This window comes from Procambarus clarkii, chromosome 91 (genome assembly GCF_040958095.1).
Source record: "Procambarus clarkii isolate CNS0578487 chromosome 91, FALCON_Pclarkii_2.0, whole genome shotgun sequence".
NCBI classification, from domain to species: Eukaryota; Metazoa; Arthropoda; class Malacostraca; order Decapoda; family Cambaridae; genus Procambarus; species Procambarus clarkii.
The window spans coordinates 16232402-16259224 of NC_091240.1; the positions used below are offsets into that span (position 1 = coordinate 16232402).

General features: G+C 42.5%; 1 protein-coding gene across 3 annotated transcripts in view; it reads right to left on the minus strand.

Annotated features, from left to right (window-relative positions):
- Positions 1-13847: 13847 nt before the first annotated feature.
- Positions 13848-26823, minus strand: part of PNPase (polyribonucleotide nucleotidyltransferase 1) — a 343937-nt gene continuing 330961 nt past the window's right edge. For all 3 annotated transcript variants that reach the window (XM_045767790.2, XM_045767791.2, XM_069318828.1), the window contains one exon: positions 13848-14042. In XM_045767790.2, coding sequence (XP_045623746.1) covers positions 13884-14042 — 159 coding nt within the window. In that variant the 3' untranslated portion in view covers positions 13848-13883. The remainder of the gene's footprint in view (positions 14043-26823) is intronic.

Genomic DNA, 26823 nt, shown 5'->3' on the forward strand with positions numbered 1-26823 from the left:
AGTAATATTTTGACTTTATAATATAAACTTAAAATCATGAACTCCATAGTAAACTCTATAGATTTCACACAGATATTTTCATCATTTGTATTGGAAACGTCATTTTCATATGCTTCCTTAATGATCTAGAAACCATGAAGCTGTGCTTGATGATTTACCTATATGTATTTTGTTAAGACAGAGAGTAAGATATTGATAAGGAGAGAAATCGAATTTTTATTGCATATATCGACGTTTTAGCGGGATTAAAGCTGGTTTTACGTGTACATCTCCTTTAAGTAGTATGAGCTTAAAATCATGAACTCTATAGAAAATTATATTGAAAACACTGTTATTTTTATCATTTGTATTAGAAAAGTAATTTTCATATGCTTCTTTAATGATCTAATTACACGAAGCTCCGCTTGATGATTTAACTATTTGTACTTCGTTAATACAGTGAGTAAGATATTGATGAGGAGAGAAAGCCAATTTTTATTGCATATATCGACGTTTCAGCCGGACTAGAGCTGTTTTACATGTACAGCTCCTTTAAGTAATATTACCTTATAATCATGAACTCTATACGAAATTCTATTGAAATCAAAGTAATTTTTATCATTTATATTGGAAACGTTATTTTTTATGCTTTTTAATGATCAAAATAACACGAAGCTCCGCTCGATAACTTCTAGCAAATTGTATTATAAATTATTTTTAACTTAAAATCATCGAATTTAGCAATATTTTGACGTTTGTAATCCAACTTTTCCCTATGTTATTTAAACCAAATATTGATGTTTTAGGCAATATTTTCCCATTTTCTTTATTTCTGTGTTGTACTAAAACACCATACAATTTACCAGTATTTTGACTTCATAATAAAAACATGAAATCAGAAACTCTATAGTAAATTCTATTGAAAACATAGTTATTTTTATCATTTGTATTGGAATCGTCATTTTCAGATGCTTCTCTAATGATCTATATAACAGGAACCTCCGCTCGAATCTACTCTCGATAACTTTTAGCAAGTTATCTAGTATTTTGTTTTAATCATAAAATCATCGAATTTGGCAATATTTTGACTTTGGTCATTTAACTTTCCCTTATGTGATTTAGACCAAATATTGATGCCTTAGGCAATTTTTTCCCGTTTTCTTTGTTTCTGTGTTGTACTAAAAAACCATACAATTTAGCAGTATTTTGACTTTATAATATAAACTTAAAATCATGAACTCTATAGTAAATTCTATTGAAAACAGTTATTTTTATTATTTTTATTGGAAACGTCATTTTCACATTCTTCTCTAATGATCTAAATAACTGGAACCTCCTGAGCTTGATGATTGAAAGTCTTCGAATTTTGGCATATAGTGACCTCTTTCACGTTTTTCATGTTGATTGATTTTAGGCAAAGATAATCATATTTACTAACGTTTCGATAATTCCTCATGTTTTAACACGCTATGTGATTTGACCTACACATCTGTGAATTTCGAATTATATTGCGTTTTTAGCAAATTATCTTGTTATATGTTTTGAACTATAAATCATCGAATTTAGAAATGTTTTGACGTTTATCATCCAACTTTCTCTTTGCGATTTAAACCAAAAAGTGAAGATTTAGGCAATATTTTCCCATTTTCTTTCTTTCTGTTTCGTACTAAAAACACATATAATTTAGTAATATTTTGACTTTATAATATAAACTTAAAATCATGAACTCCATAGTAAATTCTATAGATTTCACACAGTTATTTTTATCATTTGTATTGGAAACGTCATTTTCATATGCTTCCTTAATGATCTAAAAACCATGAAGCTGCGCTTGATGATTTACCTATATGTATTTCGTTAAGACAGCGAGTAAGATATTGATAAGGTGAGAAATTCAGTTTTTATCGACGTTTTAGTCGGAGTAAAGCTTGTTTTACGTGTACATCTCCTTTAAGTAATATAAGCTTAAAATCAGGAACTCTATAGAAAATTATATTGAAAACACTGTTATTTTTATCATTTGTATTAGAAAAGTCATTTTTATATGCTTCTTTAATGATCTAATTACACGAAGCTCCGCTTGGTGATTTAACTATTTGTACTTCGTTAATACAGTGAGTAAGATATTGATGAGGAGAGATATCCAATTTTTATTGCATATATCGACGTTTCAGCCGGTCAATTAAGTTATCAGTTAGAATAAGTTATCATGTATTTTGTTTTAAAATTAAAATCATCGAATTTAACAATATTTTAACGTTCATCATCCAACTTTCCCTTATGTGATTTAAACCTAATATTGATGCTTTAGGCATTTTTTATCCGTTTTCTTTCTTTCTGTGTTATACCAAAAAAACAATTTAGAAGTATTTTGTCGTTATAATAAAAACTTAAAATCATGAACTCTATAGTTAATTCTTTAGAATTCTTAGGTATTTTTATAATTTGTATTGGAAACGTCATTTTCTTATGCTTCTGTAATGATCTAAATAACACGAACCTCCGCTCAATGATTTAACTATTTGTACTTTGTTAATACAGTTAGTGAGATATTGATATGGAGAGAAATCAAGTTTTTATTGCATATATCGACGTATTAGCTGGATTAGAGCTGTGTTACGTGTACATCTCCTCTAGGTAATATATACATAAAATCATGAACTATAGTAAATTCTATAAATTTCTTACAGTTATTTGTATCACTTGTATTGGGAACGTCATTTTCATATGCTTCTGAAATGATATAAATAACATGAACCTCCGCTCGATGATTTAACTATTTGTACTTTGTTATTAGAGTAATGAGGGAAATCCAGTTTTTATTACATATATGGACACTTCAGCAGGATTAGAGCTTTTTTACGTGTACTGTACATCTTCTTTTGGTAATACCAAAAGGTTTATATTATATATATATATATATATATATATATATATATATATATATATATATATATATATATATATATATATATATATATATATATATATATATATATATAATCTTTGGACAACACCCACCAGTGGGACTCGAACCCAGAAAGCACAACTACCTTCCAGTAGCTGGCATAACTAGTATGCTTTAACCCACTACACCATCAGACCTTACAAAAGAAGTAGATAGTTCGAGATATATATCCCAAACATCTCCACTTCCCGAAGGCACCAGATGAGTGTGGGGTCAGTCTGCATTTTCCATCAAGCCACTGTCAATGTGAGAGAACTCGTGTCCAGCTTATAAGCCTATACTTGCATAAACCACAAGTGAAGATTAATAATCTTTGGACAACACCCACCAGTGGGACTCGAACCCAGAAACTTGTGGTTTATGCAAGTATAGGCTTATAAGCTGGACACGAGTTCTCTCACATTGACAGTGGCTTGATGGAAAATGCAGACTGACCCCACACTCATCTGGTGCCTTCGGGAAGTGGAGATGTTTGGGATATATATCTCGAACTATCTACTTCTTTTGTAAGGTCTGATGGTGTAGTGGGTTAAAGCATACTAGTTATGCCAGCTACTGGAAGGTAGTTGTGCTTTCTGGGTTCAAGTCCCACTGGTGGGTGTTGTCCAAAGATTATATATATATATATATATATATATATATATATATATATATATATATATTTATATATACAGTATATATATATATATATATATATATATATATATATATATATATATATATATATATATATATAACTGAAAACTCACACCCCAGAAGTGACTCGAACCCATACTCCCAGGAGCAACGCAACTGGTATGTACAAGACGCCTTAATCCACTTGACCATCACGACCGGACATAATGAGGTGATAGCCGAGGCTATTTGAACCACCCAACCGCCGGCACTCGGATAGTAATCTTGGGCATAGCATTTTACCAAATCACCTCATTCTTTGGGGCACACGTGAGGAACACAAATGCGAACAAGCCTGAATGGTCCCCAGGACAATATGGAACTGAAAACTCACACCCCAGAAGTGACTCAAACCCATACTCCCAGGAGCAATGCAACTGGTATGTACAAGACGCCTTAATCCACTTGACCATCACGACCGGACATAATGAGGTGATAGCCGAGGCTATTTGAACCACCCCACTGCCGGCACTCGGATAGTAATCTTGGGCATAGCATTTTACCAAATCACCTCATTCTTTGGGGCACACGTGAGGAACACAAATGCGAACAAGCCTGAATGGTCCCCAGGACAATATGCAACTGAAAACTCACACCCCAGAAGTGACTCGAACCCATACTCCCAGGAGCAATGCAACTGGTATGTACAAGATGCCTTAATCCACTTGACCATCACGACCGGACATAATGAGGTGATAGCCGAGGCTATTTGAACCACCCCACCGCCGGCACTCGGATAGTAATCTTGGGCATAGCATTTTACCAAATCACCTCATTCTTTGGGGCACACGTGAGGAACACAAATGCGAACAAGCCTGAATGGTCCCCAGGACAATATGCAACTGAAAACTCACACCCCAAAAGTGACTCGAACCCATACTCCCAGGAGCAACGCAACTGGTATGTACAAGACGCCTTAATCCACTTGACCATCACGACCGGACATAATGAGGTGTGTGCCCCAAAGAATGAGGTGATTTGGTAAAATGCTATGCCCAAGATTACTATCTGAGTGCCGGCGGTGGGGTGGTTCAAATAGCCTCGGCTATCACCTCATTATGTCCGGTCGTGATGGTCAAGTGGATTAAGGCGTCTTGTACATACCAGTTGCGTTGCTCCTGGGAGTATGGGTTCGAGTCACTTCTGGGGTGTGAGTTTTCAGTTGCATATTGTCCTGGGGACCATTCAGGCTTGTTCGCATATATATATATATATATATATATATATATATATATATATATATATATATATATATATATATATATATATATATATATATATATATATATATATGTCGTACCTAGTAGCCAGAACACACTTCTCGGCCTACTATGCAAGGCCCGATTTGCCTAATAAGCCAAGTTTTTCTGAATTAATATATTTTCTCTAAAATTTTTCTTATAAAATGATAAAGCTACCCATTTCATTATGTATGAGGTCAATTTTTTTTATTGGAATTAAAATTAACGTAGATATATGACCGAACCTAACCAACCCTACCTAACCTAACCTAACCTATCTTCATAGGTTAGGTTCGGTTAGGCAACCGAAAAAGTTAGGTTAGGTTAGGTTAGGTAGGTTAGGTAGTCGAAAAACCAATAATTCATGAAAACTTGGCTTAATAGGCAAATCGGGCCTTGCATAGTAGGCTGAGAAGTGCTTTCTGGCTATTAGGTACGACATATATATATATATATATATATATATATATATATATATATATATATATATATATATATATATATATATGTCGTACCTAGTAGCCAGAACTCACTTCTCAGCCTACTATGCAAGGCCCGATTTGCCTAATAAGCCAAGTTTTCATGAATTAATGTTTTTTCGTCTACCTAACCTACCTAACCTAACCTAACCTAGCTTTTTTTGGCTACCTAACCTAACCTTACCTATATATATAGGTTAGGTTAGGTTAGGTAGGGTTGGTTAGGTTCGGTCATATATCTACGTTCATTTTAACTCCAATAAAAAAAAATTGACCTCATACATAGTGAAAAGGGTAGCTTTATCATTTCATAAGAAAAAAATTAGAGAAAATATATTAATTCAGGAAAACTTGGCTTATTAGGCAAATCGGGCCTTGCATAGTAGGCCAAAAAGTGCGTTCTGGCTACTAGGTACGACATATATATATATATATATATATATATATATATATATATATATATATATATATATATATATATATATATATATATATATATATATATTGTGACGATAATCTCCTTCAAAAGAGATTGAGCCTGCTCTTCCCTCCTAAGTTCGTCGCTATACATCCCTATACAACTAATATGGAAGAAATATCAACAAGTACAACTCCAAGGTTTGCCAGAGAGCAAACGTATTCAGCACCAGGAACACCTGCTCCACCTCCACCACTCGAACCACCAAACTACCTGTCCGTCGCCTGCTCATCGCTGATTGGCTGGTGGTCAGTCGCGCCTGCTCCTCCACCGCCACACTACCTGATGTCTGGGGCCGCCACGACCTGCAGACCTCAGAATATCCAGTGCTTTCAACAAGTTAACACGTCTCGTTGGTAGACTAAGCTCTGGCTTACGTGTACTAAGAGAGGTGGCAGCTTAAAGCCAATATTCCTGCACCCATATTTGCATTGTATATTGTTCACTTGTATTACTCACTTGTCTTAACGTAACTTTTCATTTTGCCATTTGATTATTCTTATTATTTTGATTGATTGATTTTATGTTCCAATTTGTATGTCCATTTTATTCATGTTTTGCTTTTCTAACGTAATTAAAATCTCATTGTTAAATTTACTTGTGTTTTGTGTGTCTTCCCATTACCTTACCACAGACGAAGTTCCAGATTTTCTCTTTTTGTTTCTATATGTGACGAGGTCATACCCCTAGCTTTTGAAACAGCCGAACACCAACGCGTAGCTGGAAGGCTTCTGTGCTGGCTAGGGTTCGAGTCTCCTGGTGGGAAAGTGTTCTAAAGTTGTATACTTCACTCTCGTGTTTAGGAGAGTTGTGCCTTATATATATATATATATATATATATATATATATATATATATATATATATATATATATATATATATATATATATATATATATATATATATATATATACAGAGCACCACTTGGTTTCCGAACCCCTTGGGGACGAGACCCGTCGGTTAACATGTAAGTTCGTATACGAGAAATAGAGGGGAAAAAATAAACTAGAAATGTAAAAAGAAATTTTTCCGAAAAATTTATGAAAAAACTCTAGGGAAAAAAATCGTCAGGTTCATGGCGTAAATGCGACCGTGTTTTGTTTGTACTCATCAATAAGTGAAGTCCTGATCCGCTTTATAAAAGTCCTTAATTGTTCCTAACTGATTATTAAGACGTCTGGCAAACATCCTCTGGATGTTTCCTGCCAGCCTGCAGGAACATCCTGCCTAAAATATACGATGATGTACTGTACATTTAAGAAACAAATCTGGGTCACAGGTCTGTGGAGTGTGGTTAGGCTTACGGAGTCAGCCGGTCCCTCCCCCACCACCGACACACCTCCCCCTCTCCCCCCACCACCGACACACCTCCCCCTCTCCCCCCACCACCGACACACCTCCCCCTCTCCCCCCACCACCGACACACCTCCCCCTCTCCCCCCACCACCGACACACCACCCCCACCCCCCACCCCAAACCCATACACACACACACACACACACACACACTCTCAAAGGTCACGTGGTTCACGGTTCACTTCAACACCCATATATCGCTTCCTGCCTGCCTGCCTGCCTGCCTGCCTCCTTCCCAGCCTGCCTCCTTCCCAGCCTGCCTCCTTCCCAGCCTGCCTCCTTCCCAGCCTGCCTCCTTCCCAGCCTGCCAGCCTGCCTCCTTCCCAGCCTGCCAGCCTGCCTCCTTCCCAGCCTGCCTCCTTCCCAGCCTGCCAGCCTGCCTCCTTCCCAGCCTGCCTCCTTCCCAGCCTGCCTCCTTCCCAGCCTGCCTGCCTGCCTCCTTCCCAGCCTGCCTGCCTCCTTCCCAGCCTGCCAGCCTGCTTCCTTCCCAGCCTGCCTCCTTCCCAGCCTGCCAGCCTGCTTCCTTCCCAGCCTGCCAGCCTGCCTGCCTGCCTCCTTCCCAGCCTGCCTCCTTCCCAGCCTGCCAGCCTGCTTCCTTCCCAGCCTGCCTCCTTCCCAGCCTGCCAGCCTGCCTCCTTTCCTGCCTGCCAGCCTGCCTCCTTCCCAGCCTGCCAGCCTGCCTCCTTCCCAGCCTGCCTCCTTCCCAGCCTGCCTCCTTCCCAGCCTGCCAGCCTGCTTCCTTCCCAGCCTGCCTCCTTCCCAGCCTGCCAGCCTGCCTCCTTCCCTGCCTGCCAGTCTGCCTCCTTCCCAGCCTGCCTGCCTGCCTCCCCAGCCTGCCTGCCTGCCTCCTTCCCAGCCTGCCAGCCTGCTTCCTTTCCAGCCAGCCTGCCTCCCTCCCTGTCATCATGCTAACGGGTAGTGTGTGTTAGGCTTATCTTCGGGAATGAGCCGGTCTCACCCCCACCACCAACAAACCACCCGCCCCCTACATCCCATCTTTCAAGGTCACGCGGTTCAACCGCGTGACTACCACTCACTCCCTGCCTGCAAGCTAGCCTGCCTGCCTGCCTGTCTGCCTGCCTGTGCCTGCCTGCCTGTGCCTGCCAGCCTGCCTGCCTGTGCCTGCCAGCCTGCCTTTCCCTCCCTAATTCTCACTACTTCCATCCCTTCCTGCCTACCTCCTAGCATCTCTCCCTACCTCCCCCTCCCTCTTAGCATCTCTCCCTACCTCTTAACATCTCTCCCTACCTCCCCCCCTCTCTCACTGATTCTCCCCCCCCCCCCTCATTCATACTGCCTCCCACCTAAGCTCCATCGTCCATCCACCCACCACTGACGCAATGCGTGCATTTGGAGCCAACATGGTGCACAGATGTTTCTTGATTGTGCAGATATGTAAAACAAAAGCACAGAATGAACATTCCAGCCTTATGACAATTCAAAATAATAGGAATAATAGGCCGTGAATCTGTGAAGTCACAGTGGGCAAACTGGACCATCGCCCACCCACCACCACAAGCCGGCGTGACGCTTGGCGGACCCCTTCCTACCCGAACTTTGTTCGGGTAGCATGACTCCCCAACCCCAATCGGGAAACTGGAAGTTTCGGATAACTAAAGTTCGGAAACCAAGTGGTGCTCTGTATATATATATATATATATATATATATATATATATATGTATATATATATATATATATATATATATGTCGTACCTAGTAGCCAGAATGCACTTCTGGGCCTACTATGCAAGGCCCAATTTGCCTAATAAGCCAAGTTTTCATGAATTAATTGTTTTTCGACTACCTAACCTACCTAACCTAACCTAACCTAACTTTTTCGGCTACCTAACCTAACCTAACCTATAGAGATAGGTTAGGTTAGGTAGGGTTGGTTAGGTTCGGTCATATACCTACGTTAATTTTAACTCCAATAACAAAAAATTGACCTTATACATAATGAAATGGGTAGCTTTATTATTTCATAAGAAAAAAATTAGAGAAAATATATTAATTCATGAAAACTTGGCTTATTAGGCAAATTGGGCCTTGCATAGTAGGCTGAGAAGTGCGTTCTGGCTACTAGGTACGACATATATATATATATATATATATATATATATATATATATATATATATATATATATATATATATATATATATATATATATATATATATATATATTTATAATCATGAACTCTATAGTAAATTCTATTGAAAACACAGTTATTATAATCATTTGTATTAGAAACGTAATTTTGAAATGATTTTTAATGATCTAAATAACATGAAGCTCCGCTCGAAGCTCCGCTCGGTAACTTTTAGCAAGTTATCTTGTATTTTCTTTTGAACTTAAAATCATCGAATTTAGCAATATTTTGACGTTTGTCATCCAACTTTCCCTTATGTGATTTAAACCAAATATTGATGCTTTATGCAATTTTTTCCCGTTATCTTTCTTTCTGTGTTGTATAAAAAAAAAAAATACAATTTAGCAGTATTTTGACGTTATAATATAAACTTAAAATCATGAACTTTATAGTTCATGATTATAGAATAGTAAACTCTATAGAATTCCCACAGTTACTTTTATCATTTGAATTGGAAACGTCATTTTCATATGCATTTGTAATGATGTAAATAACACGAACCTCCGCTGGATGATTTAACTATTTGTACTTCGTTAATAGTCAGTGAGATATTGATAAGGAGGGAAATCCAGTTTTTATTGCATATATGGACGTTTCAGCCGGATTAGAGCTGTTTTGTGTGTACATCTCCTTTAGGTAATATAAACTTAAAATCATTAACTCTATAGTAATTTCTATTGAAAACACAGTTTTATAATCATTTGTATTAGAAACGTAATTTTGAAATGGTTTTAAATGATCTAAATAACACGAAGCTCCGCTCGAAGCTCCGCTCGATAACTTTTAGCAAGTTATCTTGTATTTTGTTTTGAACTTAGTCATCAAATTTAACAATATTTTGACGTTTGTCATCCAACTTTCCCTTATGTGATTTAAACCAAATATTGATGCTTCAGGAAATATTTTCCCGTTTTCTTTCTTTCTGTGTTGTATTAAAAAAACATACAATTTAGAAGTATTTTGTCGTTATAATATAAACTGAACTCTATAGTAAATTCTATAGATTTCGTACAGTTATTTTTATCATTTGTATTGGAAACGTCATTTTCATATGCTTTTTTAATGATCTAAATAACATGAAGCTCCGCTTTATGATTTAACTATCTGTACTTCGTTAATACAGTGAGTAAGATACTGATAAGGAGAGAAATCCAGTTTTTATTGCATATAACGACGTTTCAGCCGGATTAGAGCTGTTTTACGTGTACATCTCCTTTAAGTAATATAAACATATAATCATGAATTCTATAGAAAATTCTATAGAATTCTCAGTTATTTTTATCATTTGTATTGGAAACGTCATTTTCATATGCTTCTGAAATGATCTAAATAACACGAACCTCCGCTCGATGATTTAACTATTTGTATTTTGTTAATAGAGTGAACGAGATATTGATATGGAGGGAAATCCAGTTTTTATTGCATATATGGATGTTTCAGCCGGAATAGAGCTGTTTTGTGTGTACATCTTCTTTTGGTAATATAAACCAAAAGGTTTATATTATATATATATTTATATTTATAATCATGAACTCTATAGTAAATTCTATTGAAAACACAGTCATTATAATCATTTGTATTAGAAACGTAATTTTGAAATGGTTTTTAATGATCTAAATAACACGAAGCTCCGCTCGTAGCTCCACTCGATAACTTTTAGCAAGTTATCTTGTATTTTCTTTTGAACTTAAAATCGTCGAATTTAGCAATATTTTGACGTTTGTCATCCAACTTTCCCTTATGTGATTTAAACCAAATATTGATGCTTTAGGCAATATTTTCCTGTTTTCTTTATTTCTGTGTTGTACTAAAACCATACAATTTAGTAATATTTTGACATTATAATATAAACTTAAAATCATGAACTCCATATTAAATTCAATAGATTTCACACAGTTATTTTTATCATTTGTAGAGGAAATGTCATTTTCATATGCTTCTTTAATGATCTAAATAACACAAAGCTCTGTTTGATGATTTAACTATTTGTACTTCGTAAATACAGTGAGTAAGATATTGATAGAGAGAGAAATCCAGTTTTTTGCATATATCGACGTTTCAGCCGGATTAGTGCTGTTTTACGTGTACATCTCCTTTAAGTAATATAAACCTATAATCATGAACTCTTTAGAAAATTCTATAGAATTCTTAGTTATTTTTATCATTTGTATTGGAAACGTCATTTTCATATGCTTCTGTAATGATCTAAATAACACAAACTCCGCTCGAAGCTCCGCTCGAAAACTTTGAATAAGTTATCTTGTATTTTGTTTTAAAATTAAAATCATCGAATTTAACAATATTTTGACGTTCATCATCCAACTTTCCCGTATGTGATTTAAACCAAATATTGATGCTTCAGGAAATATTTTCCCGTTTTCTTTCTTTGTGTTGTACTAAAAAAACATACAATTTAGAAGTATTTTGTCGTTATAATATAAACTGAACTCTATAGATTTCGTACAGTTATTTTTATCATTTGTATTGGAAACGTCATTTTCATATGCTTCTTTAATGATCTAAATACCACGAAGCTCCGCTTGATGATTTAACTATTTGTACCTCGTTAATACAGTGGATAAGATATTGATAAGGAGAGAAATCCAGTTTTTATTGCATATATCGACGTTTCAGCCGGATTAAAGCTGTTTTACGTGTACATCTCCTTTAAATAATATAAACTTACAATCATGAACTCAATAGAAAATTCTATTGAAAACACAGTTATTTTTATCATTTATATTGGAAACGTCATTTCCATATGCATTTTAATTATCTAAATAACACGAAGCTCCGCTGGAAGTTCCGCTCGATAACTTTTAGCAAGTTATCTTGTATTTTGTTTTGAACCTAAAATCATCGAATTTAGTAATATTTTGACGTTTATCATCCAATTTTCCCTTATGTGATTTAAAGCAAATATTGATGTTGTAGGCAATATTTTCTCATTTTCTTTCTTTCTGTGTTGTACTAAAAAACCATACAATTTAGCAGTATTTTGACGTTATAATATAAACTTAAAATCATGAACTCTATAGTAAATTCTATTGAAAACACAGTTATTTTAATCATTTTTATTAGAAACGTCATTTTTATATGCTTTTTAATGATCGACATAACACGAAGCTGCGCTCGATAACTTTTAGAAAGTTATCTTGTATTTTGTTTTGATCTTAAAATCATCGAATTTAGCAATATTTTGACGTTGATCATCCAATTTTCCTTTAAGTCATTTAAACCAAATATTGATGCTTTAGGCAATATTTTCCCGTTTTTTTTCTTTCTGTGTTGGATTAAAAAAACCCACAGTGAGTAAGATATTGATAAGGAGAGAAATCCAGTTTTTATTGCATATATCGACGTTTCAGCCGGATTAAAGCTGTTTTATGTGTACATCTTCTTTAGGTAATATAAACTTAAAATCATGATCTCTATAGTAAATTCTAGTGAAAACAGTTATTTTTTATCATTTGTATTGGAAACGTCATTTTCATATGCTTATTAATGATCTAAATAACACGAAACTCCACTCGAAGCTCCGTTCGAAGTTCCGCTCGATAACTTTTAGAAAGTTATCTTGTATTTTGTTGGAACTTAAAATCATGGAATTTAGCAATATTTTGACGTTTATCATCCAACTTTCCCTTATGTGATTTAAACCAAATATTGATGATTTAGGCAATATTTTCCCGTTTTCTTTCTTTCTGTGTTGTACTAAAAAAACATACAATTAAGCAGTATTTTGACGTTATAATATAAACTTAAAATCATGAACTCTTTAGTAAATTCTATACTGAGGCAGTGGAGCCTACAGGTCCTACCGAGGCTTCTGCATATTCCTTTACCTGGTAGCCCTTCCATTCAGACCTCTCCCATGGACTCCACTTTTCTGTCCCGGGATATGAATACGGACATTGGCTCTGTCCCACGAGTCCTCTGCTACAGTTCCCGGGGCTTGCGGGGCGTTTGGTAATGGTCGTTGGGTCCCTTGTGACTTTCCCTGGTTCCTCATGCATTCTGCGATGGATCTTTTGTTGCAAGGGGGGTTATGTATCTCCTGTCTCTCTATGGTTTTAATTTGGATACAGCATCCCCTCGGGTTCGGTCCCCATGTGCCTTGGGCCTTTTGGGGTTGGTGTCTCACAAATGTCTGCCTCTCGGGGTGGCTCGTGAGGCTCTTTTTCTGTGCCTCTTGCATGTACTAGTTCTTCCTCGTTGTTGATTGGGGTTCTGGCGTTTCCCTAGCCAACATACTTTCTGTGGTGCTTTGTGCCATTTTATTGTGCCCTAGTTGTTGTGGGAGTTTTGACTGGGCTGCAGGCCCAGCAATGACAATTGTAATCTATGAGCACTTAAGCACTGTTTTTGTTTCATCGCTACCTTGTAAGTGAATTTAACCAGTCCCTCATGGAAGACAGCACAGTTTATTAGGAAATTGTTATCTTCAATCCCAAGATATATTATTCAGTTTTAAAAATACACAGAATCTCCACAAGCCATATTTAATAAAAAAATATATATATATATATATTTACAGCTTTTTATTATTTTAACTACAACTCATACAGGCTCTGCTTTATGAAGATTTTTTACAGCAGCAGCGGAAGCTTGTAGTGCTCTTCTAGACAATCTCATCTGACCTGATGCTGGGTCACGTCCAAAATACTTCACTTTAAGTTGCTGGCCAACTTCAATGCCAAGTGCACTAGGATGATGTACCTAGTAATAAAAAGAAAATTAAAAATTAATATATATATAAATATATTTGTTCGCAGTAAAAAGGCGCGCATTTTAAAACTAGTCTCATAATAATAGAGCAATAAATAGAATTTTAACAAATATTTTAATTTTGGACGCTCATCATCACAAAATTATTTATATCTTTCCAGTGTTCTGACATAAATTTTCGTGTTACATCTTTCATTTTGGTATCAAATTGTTCGCAATCTAAAGGTGCGCATTTTAAAACTAGTTCCATAATAATAGCACAATAAATAGAATTTTAACAAATATTTTAAAATTTTGACCAAAAACGTATTTATAATCTTTTAACCCTTAAAGTGCGCATCACTTCATATGAAGTGTAAATCGTTTTACCAGTCAACTGCGCTTCACGTCATATGAAGATTATGGGTACCGCGCACGATTTGAATGGCCCGCGGTGTAGCTGGGGGTCCCATACGCTGCCCAGGGGCTCTAGTAAACAGCGGCCATTTTGAAAAAAAATCCCGCTCACGAACCGAAGGCATGGGAGGCCTCAGTTTAGCGAGAGTCACCATGGCGAGCGCACGGTCAAACGCCTCCCGGGCACGCACCACTCAGTCCCTCACCCCAGAGCAAATAGCCCACGAATTATTCTCTGAAGGTGAAGAAAGTGTGTTTGACGATTCAGACAACGATGAGGATTATACACAGTTGTCGGGTGATAGCAGCAGCAGCAGTGAAAGTGAGAATGACCGCCATGCCATGGCGAGGCCTCTACGCTCACCCATGCCTCCTCGGCCAGTTTCTACCCCAATTCTACCACGACCTCACAGTTCCTGTGGATATTTTCTGTTTGAGGGTGACGAGTCAGAGGGAGGTGACTCCTTTTCTGGGTTTAGTGACTCAGATCAAAGTTTTATTGAGCCTGTGGCTGGTACCAGTGGTGTAACTGGGTGAGAAATTGTCGCGTCACCAGCATCTCGCCCGGCCAAGCGCCACCGCATGGCACCACATGAGGGACCAAGACCCTCGTGTTCACGTGCATCCACCTCACGTGCATCCACCTCACGTGCACCCACCTCACGTGCACCCACCTCACGTGCACGTAGCCGCCGTGCTTCTCGCAGACGGTATTCAGCTCCTGGTCGCCGGTATGCATCGCTTCCTCGCCGTCTTTCCTCTGCATCTCGCAGGACGCCTGGTGTACTTGAGTGGAGTGATGGTGACGATTTTATTCCTAATATTCCTCACTTTGACGATAAAGATGTAGGGATTACAAACCTTTTCCCTAATCAAGGTGAGGACATGGCTGAGATGGAATATTTTACAGCATTCTATGATGAACCACTCATGGAATACATTGTACACCAAACGAACCTGCATGCTGCTTACCTGATTGAGAGGGAAATCACAGAATTTTCACGACTGCAGCGTTGGAAAAATACCACAGTGGCGGAAATGTATGTGTTTTTGGCACTCTGTTTGTTGATGAAGCACTGTCACAAACATGCAATAAATGACTATTGGAGCAAGGACAAGACAATACCAACACCTTTATTCGGGAAATATATGTCACGAGACAGGTTTCAGATACTCCTCAGGTGTCTACATTTTGGAAGTGTTCAGGACCGAACACCTGATGATAGACTGTGGCGAGTGAGGCACTACATGAACGATGTTATTGGAAAATTCAGAGATTTTTACGTACCAGCACAGAAGCTGGTGGTTGATGAATCTCTCATACTTTTCAAGGGACGTGTTCCATTCAAACAGTACATTCCCTCAAAACGAAACCGATTTGGCCTGAAATTTTTCGTTCTTTGTGATTGTGAGACAGGATACATGTTACACATGATTCTGTACTCGGCTAGTGATGTAGACATTCCCGGTAACGACGAACATGGATTCTCGGGGAGTGTAGTGAAGACCATCATGGCTCCGTGGATGAACAAGGGACACATTTTATACACAGATAATTACTATACAAGTCCCTTGCTAGCTCGGTTCTTGCTAGAAAATAGAACCGGATTGGTTGGTACAGTAAAGCCACAACGAAGGGAAATGCCTGTGTTTGACAACGACATTGCAGTTGGTGAGTGTCAGAGAAGGAAAAGTGATAACATTCTGTCAGTTCGGTGGAAAGACAAAAGAGAGGTGAACTTGTTGACAACAATTCATGATGGAACAATGGTGAACAGTGGGAAAGTGAGCCATAAAACAAACGCACCACTATATAAGCCAGACTGTGTTTTAGACTATAATATCAACATGCGGTTGATTGATAAATCAGACATGATGATTGGCACTGCAGAGTGTGTGCGGAAGACATGTAGGTGGACGAAAAAAGTGTTCTTCCATCTTGTGGACATGAGCATGCTGAACTGTTTCAACATGTACCTTGTGAGAACTGGACGTAAGCCCACTTTCCGTGACTTTGTATTTGATGCTGCAATACAGTTATTAGGAAAGTTTGCAAAAGATGTCCCAGGTATTCAGCGGCCCATCATAAACCCACTGTTGCAGCATGCTGGTACTCCACGCCTCGCTCACACTGAAGGCTTCCTAGTACACAAACTTAAGTATTTGCCACCTGGTGTGAAGCGTGCAATAGCCCAACGTGATTGCTTGGTGTGTAAAACAACGACACGTAGAGACAAGAAACGGAAGCTTGTGCAAACATGGTGTGAAACGTGTGGTATCCCATTATGTGCTGTCGACTGCTTCAATGACTACCACAGTCTAGAAAACTTCTAAGTGTGCTTCAAAGTGTGTATAGCGTGTGCGAGTGTGTAAATATGTAAACATATAAGCAGATAGCGTGTGCGTGTGTGTAAATATATACAAATATAAGCAGAACATACAATATAATAGACTGTAATGACATATTATATTGCCGTAATTGAAAACATTTGTGTGCGCCTGTGTATACTCAAATATGCAACAATTATTGATACAAAATATGTTCAAACAGTATTTGAAACACAATTAGTGAAAAAAAATTAGATAAAATGCGCTTAGACATTGTAAATAAATAGCGCGAAAATATATTTGTGGCAACTCTGGCTGTTTGAGGACCGCGCGCAACACCTCTGGGGCGTGTACTGCATGAGCGAACATGCAGATTGTGACGTCATCACCGAGCTTTTCGGCTCTATTGCAACAAAAGTAAGTACAATAGATTTTTTTTTTTTTTCCCGTGATCAGTGAACAGAACTTAACAGATTAGCAAAAAAAAAAAATTTTTTTTTTTTTTTCAAAATGACATGCGCCTGTGCGGATGGCAGGATATTAGACCCCAAGCATGTTAAGGGTTAAGTGTTCTGACATCAAGTTTCGTGTTACATATTTCATTTTGGTATCAAATTGTGTGCCCTCTAAAGGTGCTCATTTTGAAACTATCCCCAAGTCGATTGGATAAAAAAATGAATTTTATACAAATATTTTTCGTACTGGACACAAGCACAGTCCACGGCTAGAACGTGAGAGAAAAAACCCAGCATTGAATGTAATGAAACGCCATTTTATGGGTGAGTCTCGGAGGCTCCCCGGAGCTCTGCGCAAACCCCCCTCTTCCCTGGGAGGGGGAAGGGGGAGCCCCAGACCCATCTGCTGGTGACCCAACCTTCAGTTCTTAGGCTGGATGTCAAAAAGCACGAAAAACACTGCCGACCGGAGGGAGGGAGGGAGGGATGCCGGGGAGCCTCCGGGACTCACCCAGAAAACGGCGTTTCATTATATTCAACGCTGATTTTCTGGGGGGAATCCCATCGGCTCCCTGGAGCTACCTCACCACAGATAAGTAAAAGAGGGAAGGACCCGGGAGGCGTACGCCACGCGCCTTAACCTAAACACAAGACCACAGACGAAAAGAAAAGAAAAAAACCTGCAGACAACCCGGAAGACCCGAATCCCAAAATACAAATGAGGGATGAAAGGGAACCCGGACAAACCAAAACGCGCCTATGACCCCAAAGGCCAAGAAGCGCCGTGATGAGCTGCAACCGATCAACAAGGAAGCACCCCCGGCCTGACCAATCAAGCAGCAACCCAAGGACCAAACCGAGGAGAAGAAAAAGAGACCACCGGGGCCAACAACCAGGATGGCACCGGAAACGCAAGAGCAGGCCAGAGGGAAAACAACTCCCAATACAGCAAGCGGAATGGAGGAGAAGGGACAGCAACACCGACCACAAGCTGGAGCGGCTCCGCCAGCGCCACCCAAGACAGTACATGGTACCAGAAGACGGTCCCGAAACAACCCCGAAGGGAAAGACAAGACAACCCTATCAGAGATCGAAGAACCCTTCACAGTGATAGGAAAACCAGAAGGACCACCAGGACAAACCACACACAGATGGGAGGTGAAGCACGGTGAAGCATGCCGAGGGAGACCAACAATGCAGCCACTGGCGTCCACACAAGTGACGAGAAACGAGATAAAAACCCGAGACGCGAAGACTCAAGGGGAGGAACGAACCAGCGCTGCACAGGACAGGACCGACCTACAAAAGGAGGCGGAGCCGCGCGAAGACCCACAGGATTAAAACCGAAGACAGCAGCAGGGTCCACCAAAGAAGGCCAAATCCAAAAGGAATGGCCGCCAGGGAACCAGGAAAACCAACCCCAGCGAGCCAAAGGAACCAACCAGAGTGAGCAGAAATGCCCTGTCCTGGAGGAACCTCCCCTGCCCCCCAGGACCCCTAAGGACCAACAAGGCCAAACACCGAAAAGCCAGGGCCCAGGCAGAGGCCAACGAGGACAGCGGGCACCACGAAGGAAAACGCTAGACGCGAAATGAAAAACGGCGACCCTGCCAACCCAAAGGAGCAGCGCAACCAGCTCCAGCAGGGAAGAACGACTCACACATCTTCGAGGGAGACCTGAGGGGAACTACGCAGGACGTGAACCGCAAACAAACAAAAACATACGGTCCAGAAAAGTAACAAGGAAAAGCCGGAACCAGTACAGGAATCCCAGCTACCAGACCCAAAACGAGAAACCAGTAAGGCAGGAGCGGCGGACCGGAAGTCCACAACTCCCCCCAGACAGTGCAACACACAAGCCTGCAGTGAGACAAAGAAAAGTGAAGGAACTCGGGACCAAAACGGAACACCGGGGTAGTCCAAAAACAAGGAACTGAACTTGGACAGAGACCCACCTCAGCACCCAACAACAGTATAGCCAAGAAGAACCGACCCAGAAGCACAGACATGTGTAGCTTAGGAGGAAAAAAATGGGAACAAGCAAGGAAAAAAAAAACGAAAATGGACCAAGTAGCCGCCAAGAACGCAAAGGACTGAAACTTGCCCGAAACGCTATACGTATGAGTGGCTGCAGGTAATGGAAGTACTAACACAAATAAGCAACTCAACAGCACGTTCGTATATCAACTGTGTAAGTACTATTCCTGAATAAAAGGGCGAATCTGAGTTTTGAATGTGGAAAGTACATGACCAACCACAAAGTGTGAAGTGGGAGGACGCCCACACACAGAGGGACACCATGGATATCAGGGTGCAGCCAAGCACCGAAGATAGGCAAGGAAGGAGTGTCCAGAGCAGAGACCAAGCAAGAAAGGAGGACACAGAAGCACGGACCGAGGGAACGAAGGAGTGCCCAAATATAAGGAAAAAGACCCAGGTGCAAGCACAACCAGGCAAGTACCCCACCACAAGTCGAGACTCAACACCTGGCTGATGGAGTCACCAGACAATACAACCTCACTAGCAGAGTGGAGGCACGACCGAGCCACAACACAGTCGAGCAGAGTAACATACCAGGAGCAACGCCAGAGGCCTGCCCGAAACAGTATGTGCACAAAAGGCAGGAGGTAGTGTGCATACTGGGACCCGAAGAAAATGCGAAGTCGAAGGCGAAAGACGTCCAGAGGTGCGTGCCCAGCAGAAGTCGAGATGCAGTACAGAGGTGGAGAAGGCACCACCCAGAGCCACCCCACTCCCAGAAGCAGAGAAAAGAACGAAGCGATGTCCCCACACAGAAAATCTAAAACACCCCATACCAAGAGGGCAACGACTGGAAAGAGAAGCCTTAGAAAACTGAGATAAACTACGTGGAACACATGAGTACACTGCCCAGAACAAACACCCCGGCCCCAGCACGCGAGGTACGAACCGCACCACCCGTCCACCGGGCGGCATGGCTCGTACACCAGTCGGACACACACATATCGTACAGACGGTCCAAGAATATTGGAAGGTACAAAGAGGTACGCACACCAACGAGCACCATGACAAACAAGCACAAATGCACGGAGGCACGTACGGACAAAAAGACACCCCTAAACTAGGGACGTGTATGGACCCCGATACAAAGGGAACAGTATCGCGATGGAAGCGCGAAAAGGATGAGGAAAAATGTGGGGATAAATTGGATATGTTTAGATTCAGTTAAGACGTGGGTAAACACTGGTTCGGTAACCGGGTTGTTGATTAGTGGAACCAATAACCGCGTAACGTAGTGGCGGGATGGGTTCCCACGATTGTGTCAAACGAGGGATGGACAGTATATGAGTGGGATTGGGTGGCTATAAATAGGAGCTGCACCGTACGGGGCCAATAGGCCTACAGCAGTCACCTTTGTTCGTACGTTCTTAGTTCCTTAAAAAAGGGAGGAACACCCCCAGGAATGATGGAACTGATAGACACAAAGGAACATGGAACTGAACTCAGGGAGCCAACAAGAACGCAGAGGTGGAAGGAAAATCCCCACTCAGAGGAACTGCAAGACCCGCACCGAGGGTACAAAGACCCAAGCGGGGCAAAAAACCGGGCCGAAGCCCCCTGGCAACCCCTCTCCAACCCCAGAAACCCTGACAGCAGGACTCGGGGCCGAGCCATACCCCCAAAGCCCCAGCCTCATAAGGAAAAGCAGAGGCAGCTGTGCAAAACACTAAGGAAGGGAGCCCACCGGTCAGACCCATACGGCACGGCTGGAGGAACCGGCTCAAATGCCTCCGCTGCCACCCCGGAAGAGGAAAAACCCCCGAGACTGCCCGAGTCTTAACCCAACCAGACTCTGCTCCAACCCCGAAACCTGCCTACTGTTCGGAGTCAGAAGCAAGGGCAGGAAGTATATATAACAGAAAGGAAAGGACTAGGAGGAGCGGGAGAAACCAGAGCCGAAGAGACCTTCACCCCAAAGTCCAAACCCCTTACTACCAAAACAGGGTATTCTCGGGGCATCCAGGCCCACAAACAATCAAGAGCCTTACAACAAAGTAAACCGAGCATGCATCGCCACAGCCGCCTGCACCCGCTTATCATGACCAGTGGCCTGGATGAAAGAGACCACGTACAGACAACACCCGTCGCACGACTCCGGGTCAAAAGAACCAACGACCCAACAGGCAGCAAGGCGGAAGCAAAACAGGTGAGTGTCACCCTGAGACATGGGGACAGATCAACCATCAAACTCGCAAAACGTGAGGGGAAGATTCAGGGGTCACATCCATAGGACCACGGAGCCTCCGTGGGGTTTTCCAAGGGCCTTAGCCATGGTTACATGCCAAAGAAAGCCCAGGCAGGGTACTGCGAACCGCCACCCAATTCTACCAAACAAACTTCTAAAAGCTGAACCCCCAGGACATGACCACTCACGGGGGCCAAGTGGGGAGGACCACCAACCAAAAATCCCTATAACTCCTAGAACAGCAAAGGGGGACCACCAAGGCAGACCCCCACCAGGCAAAAGCAAAAACAAAAGAAAAACCCCACAAGAGGACAACGTACCCAAGGGGAACAGAGCCGACCGCTGTTATTGGTGAAAACGCTGCGTAGTACCCAGCGCCCCTACCAGTGACGAAAACCACTTCCTACCCAGAGACAAACAAGGACAACAAAACCCCAGCCAACTCTAGTACTCGCCTAGTCACCTAGTTGTACTCACCTAGTTGTGTTTGTGGGGGTTGAGCTCTGGCTCTTTGGTCCCGCCTCTCAACCATCAATCAACTGATGTACAGATTCCTGAGCCTACTGGGCTCTGTCATATCTACATTTGAAACTGTGTATGGAGTCAGTCTCCACCACATCACTTCCTAGTGCATTCCATTTACTAACTACTCTGACACTGAAAAAATTCTTTCTAATGTCTTTGTGGCTCATTTGGGTACTAAGTTTCCACCTGTGTCCCCTTGTGCCTGTGCCACCCGTGTTAAATAATCCATCCTTGTCCACCCTGTCAATTCCCCTGAGAATTTTGTATGTGGTGATCATGTCTCCCCTAGCTCTTCTGTCTTCCAGCAACGTGAGGTGCAGTTCACGTAGTCTGTCCTCATAACTCATGCCTCTTAGTTCTGGGACTAACCTAGTGGCATACCTCTGAACTTTTTCCAGCTTCGTCTTGTGCTTGACTAGGTACGGACTCCATGCTGGGGCTGCATACTCCAGGATTGGCCTTACATATGTGGTATACAAGGTTCTGAAGGATTCCTTACACAGGTTTCTGAAAGCAGTTCTGATGTTAGCCAGCCTTGCATAGGCCGCTGATGTTATTCTTTTGATGTGGGCTTCAGGAGACAGGTTTGGCGTGATATCAACTCCCAGATCTTTCTCTCTGTCCGTTTCGTGAAGGACTTCATCTCCCATTCAGTATCTAGTGACTGGCCTAGTTCCTCCTCCTAGTTTAATTACCTTACATTTACTTGGGTTGAACTTTAGTAGCCATTTGTCGGACCATTCCTTCAGTTTGTCTAGGTCATCTTGTAGCCCCATACTATCCTCCTCTGTCCTGATCCTCCTCATAATTTTTGCGTCATCAGCAAACATCGAGAGGAACGAGTCAATTCCTTCTGGAAGATCATTTACGTATATCAGAAACAGTATTGGTCCAAGGACTGATCCCTGTGGGACTCCACTGGTGACTCCCTGCCACTCCGAGACCTCACCTCTCACGGTGATTCGCTGTGTCCTGTTGCTTAGGTACTCTCTTATCCAGTGGAGTACCTTCCCTTTCACTCCTGCCTGCATCTCCAGTTTGTGCACTAGTCTTTTATGTGGTACTGTGTCAAAAGATTTCTGGCAGTCCAGAAATATGCAGTCTGCCCAGCCCTCTCTCTCTTGCCTGATTTTTGTTGCCTGGTCTTAGAACTCAATTAATCCTATTAGGCATGATTTGCCATCTCTGAACCCATGTTGATGTTGTGTTACAAAGTTCTTTTGCTCCAGATGTTCCACTAGCTTTTTTTTGCACAATCTTTTCCATCATCTTGCATGGAATGCAAGTTAGGGACACTGGCCTGTAGTTCAGTGCCTCCTGCCTATCACCCTTCTTGTATATTGGGACTACATTGGCTGTCTTCCAAATTTTTGGCAGTTCGCCTGTTACCAGTGACTTGTTGTACACTATGGAGAGTGGTAGGCACAGAGCCTCTGCTCCTTCCTTAAGGATCCATGGTGAGATTCCATCCGGGCCTATAGCCTTTGTCACGTCCAAATCTAGCAGATGCTTCCTCACCTCCCTACTGGTACTCTCAAACTCCTCTAGTGGTGTCTGGGTTGGTGTTCCCCCCCCCTTATCTCTGGGACTTCTCGTGGCTGTACGAGAATGTAACAACTCTTGTATATATCTAAAAAAAAAAAAAAAAAACTCCAAGGGCAGCCCAGTACCGAGCAGTATAGGATACAGTGGAGGTGGAACCCAAGGAGACTTGTGGAAGGTGGCCCAAAGCCCCAAGAGCAGTACTTACAGGGCCCCTAGGGAAGAGAGCCTTAGGCGCATGCAGCCTGAATACCATGGAATATTACTCCTGGCTAACACCCCACCAGTAGAGACAGCCCACATCACAAGGCATAGAACTGAAACAAAGTGGGAGCCAGAGGCACTCGACCAGCCAGTAATCACATCAGCCGAGAACTGAAGGTTGGGTCGCCGGCGGATGGGTCTGGGGCTTCCCCTTCCCCCCTTCCGGGGAGGTGGGGGGAGAGGTTTGCGCAGATGGCGCCGCGGCGACGTGATAACATCATGCTAGTCAAATAATTTTGTTTGGCGAGTTCTGTCCACTCATTTGGCTTTTGGTAGCCATATTTTAACCAGAATAGGAGTTTGTTTTGAGGCGCCTACTTTTCTGGATGCCTATCCCCGGTTGATGGCAGACATAGAATGCTCCCAACCACATGGGGGTTTCTATAGGCCATTGCTCCTCGTGCCTATCTGAGGGGGGGCCAGGTTCTGGCTCATGGTCCCCGGTAGGCAAGATCTCCAAGCATTTTGACTGATGCCAGAAAGTTATACATATCCATTCAGCCTGAATAGCTCCAGGGAGCCGATGGGGCTCCCCCCAGAAAAGTGGACGCGAGCGGTATTTAAAGTGGGCGATAGGGCTAAGAAAATATATATATTTTTTTGTTTTGTTATGCGCCTGTGGGAGACAAAGGCCAAATTGCCCTTAGCAACACAAGGGTTAAGGGTTAATGTGCTCAAAATCACCTCCAGGTAAACCTAGACTACAGTCAATGTCTCGCGCCACTCAAGTGTGTGGGTATGACAAAGCGCCTGAAGCATCCAACGACAACAATAGACAGTTCCAGTTCGCAAGCCAGGACGACTCCGGAACCTCATAACGGACCCAGTATGGAGACGAAGATCCAAACCTGAAGGAAGACGGTTTCATTATAGAGGTATATTCTGGGTCGCGCAGGAGGTAAGCCGCAATGGCCGCCCGCACCTCAGTAGGTAAGATGCGGCAAGCCGAAAACCACTAGAAAGACAGAACTGAAGGACTCGCAGGGATACAGAACTGAACCCGGGGAGGAGCTGAACCCAAATCTAACTGTTATGCAGAGGGGGGGGGGGAGGGGGAAAGAAAACCCCTTTCCTTGTAACAGTAAGCCCCACTCTGAAGGTCGGAAAATCCAGACGGGGTCCAATGGGGGCACAAGGCAGCTCCTCCCCAACCCAGGAACCTCCACATCAGGCCCCGGGGACAGGTCATCCTCCAAAGCCCTAGCCTCATGAGAAAAAGCCAGGGCAGCCAGAAAAGCAGGAAGAAAAGGGGGGCCCACTGGTCAGACCCCAGTGCTACGGCTGGAGGAACCGACTCGAATGCCTCTATCACCACCCCGAAAGGGGCAACCCCCGAAACCGCCCGAGTCTCAGAAACTTCTAAACCCTGCCCCGACCCCGAAGCCCTCAGATGCTTAGGAGCCTGAAGCAGGGAGAAAAGGGGCAAAATGAACCACAGCAGGGGAAGAACGAGGTGGTGTGGACTGAACTAAGGCCGCCGCAACCAACACCCCCCAGGTCTGATTGCTATAAGCAAAATAGCCTCGAGGAATACAGGGAAGCAACCAACCTAGCACGTTGCAGCAACCTAAACCTACCCTGCAATGCACAAGCCGCCTGCACCCGAATAATGTCATCAGTAGATTGGGTGAATTGGGTCACAAACAAGCAACAATACTCGCAGGACTCCGGGTTGAAGGTGTCACCGACCCAACAGGCAGCATGACGGAAGCAAAATCTATGAGCGTCGCCCTGAGACAAGGGGACAGAGCAATCGTCAAACTCGTACAAGGCTAGAGGGGACCCAGGGGGTCATATCCATTGGACCCCTTGCACCCCCGCGGGGTTTCCCAGGGGGCCCCCTTAGATTTGTTATCGCTAAGGGTACGCTCAGGCAGGGTACTGCTAACCGGCGCCCAATGCTACCAAAACTGCTAAAGCTGAACCCCCAGGACGTGTCCACTCACGGGGGCGAAGCAGGGGTGTACCACTGAAACAGAAGATCAACACTAATATAACTAGGGGAAGAGACAACAAGGCAGACCCCCTCCCCCACCAAGCATAAAAAATAAGAAAAAGAAAAACCTTGCAAAAGGACAATATACCCAGAAGGAACAGAGCCAGCTGCTGTTATAGGTGAAAACTAGCTGTGCAGTACCCTGTGCCCCTACCAGTGCAAAAACTACCTCTTACCCCAAGACAAACAAGGGAGGAAACCCCCCCTCCCCACCCCCAACACACTCGGGATGGTCAATTGCTGAGCAGCAAAAGACCAACAGAGGTAGACCCCAAGGTGACTTTTTTTTATTATTATTATTTTGTACCACAGACGTGGCCACACATTTACAATGCTAACTAGCATATATAAATTTTCTTCTGTCCTCCATGGACAGGGTTAGAGATGTGTTAAACATATAGTTCAGGGGTTTATTGAACAATCAATCAACACGGTGACTTGTGGAGGATAATCCCAAGCCTCACTTACTTACAGGGTGGTACTTACAGGGCACTCAGGGAAGGGAACCCTAAGCACATGCAGCCCGAGTACCTGTGAATATTACTCCCAGCTCGCATGCCACCGTAAGAACGGTACTGGACCCAAGGTACAGCACCACACAGAGAGTCTGGAGCTGGAGCCACACATCCATGCCACAATCACATCAGCCGAAGAACTGCAGGGTGGATCTGGGGCTCCCCCTTCCCCATGGGGCCTGACAGCTGAGAGGATAGCGCTTCAGATTCGTAGTCCTGAGGTTCCAGGTTCAATCCCTGGTGGAGGCGGAAACAAAGGGGCAGAGTTTCTTTCACCCTGATGCCCCTGTTACCGAACAGTAAATAGGTACCTGGGAGAATGACAGCTGCTATGGGCTGCTTCCTGGGGGGGTGTAACAAAAAGGAGGCCTGGTCGAGGACAGGGCCGCCGGGATACTAAGCCCCCGAAATCATTTCAAGATAACCTCAATATAACCTTCCCCCTCTCAGGAAGGGGGAAGCTGCACAGACATGTGGCGTGGCACGTGTGACGTCATGCTCTTTTGCTCGATTTCATTTGGGGAGT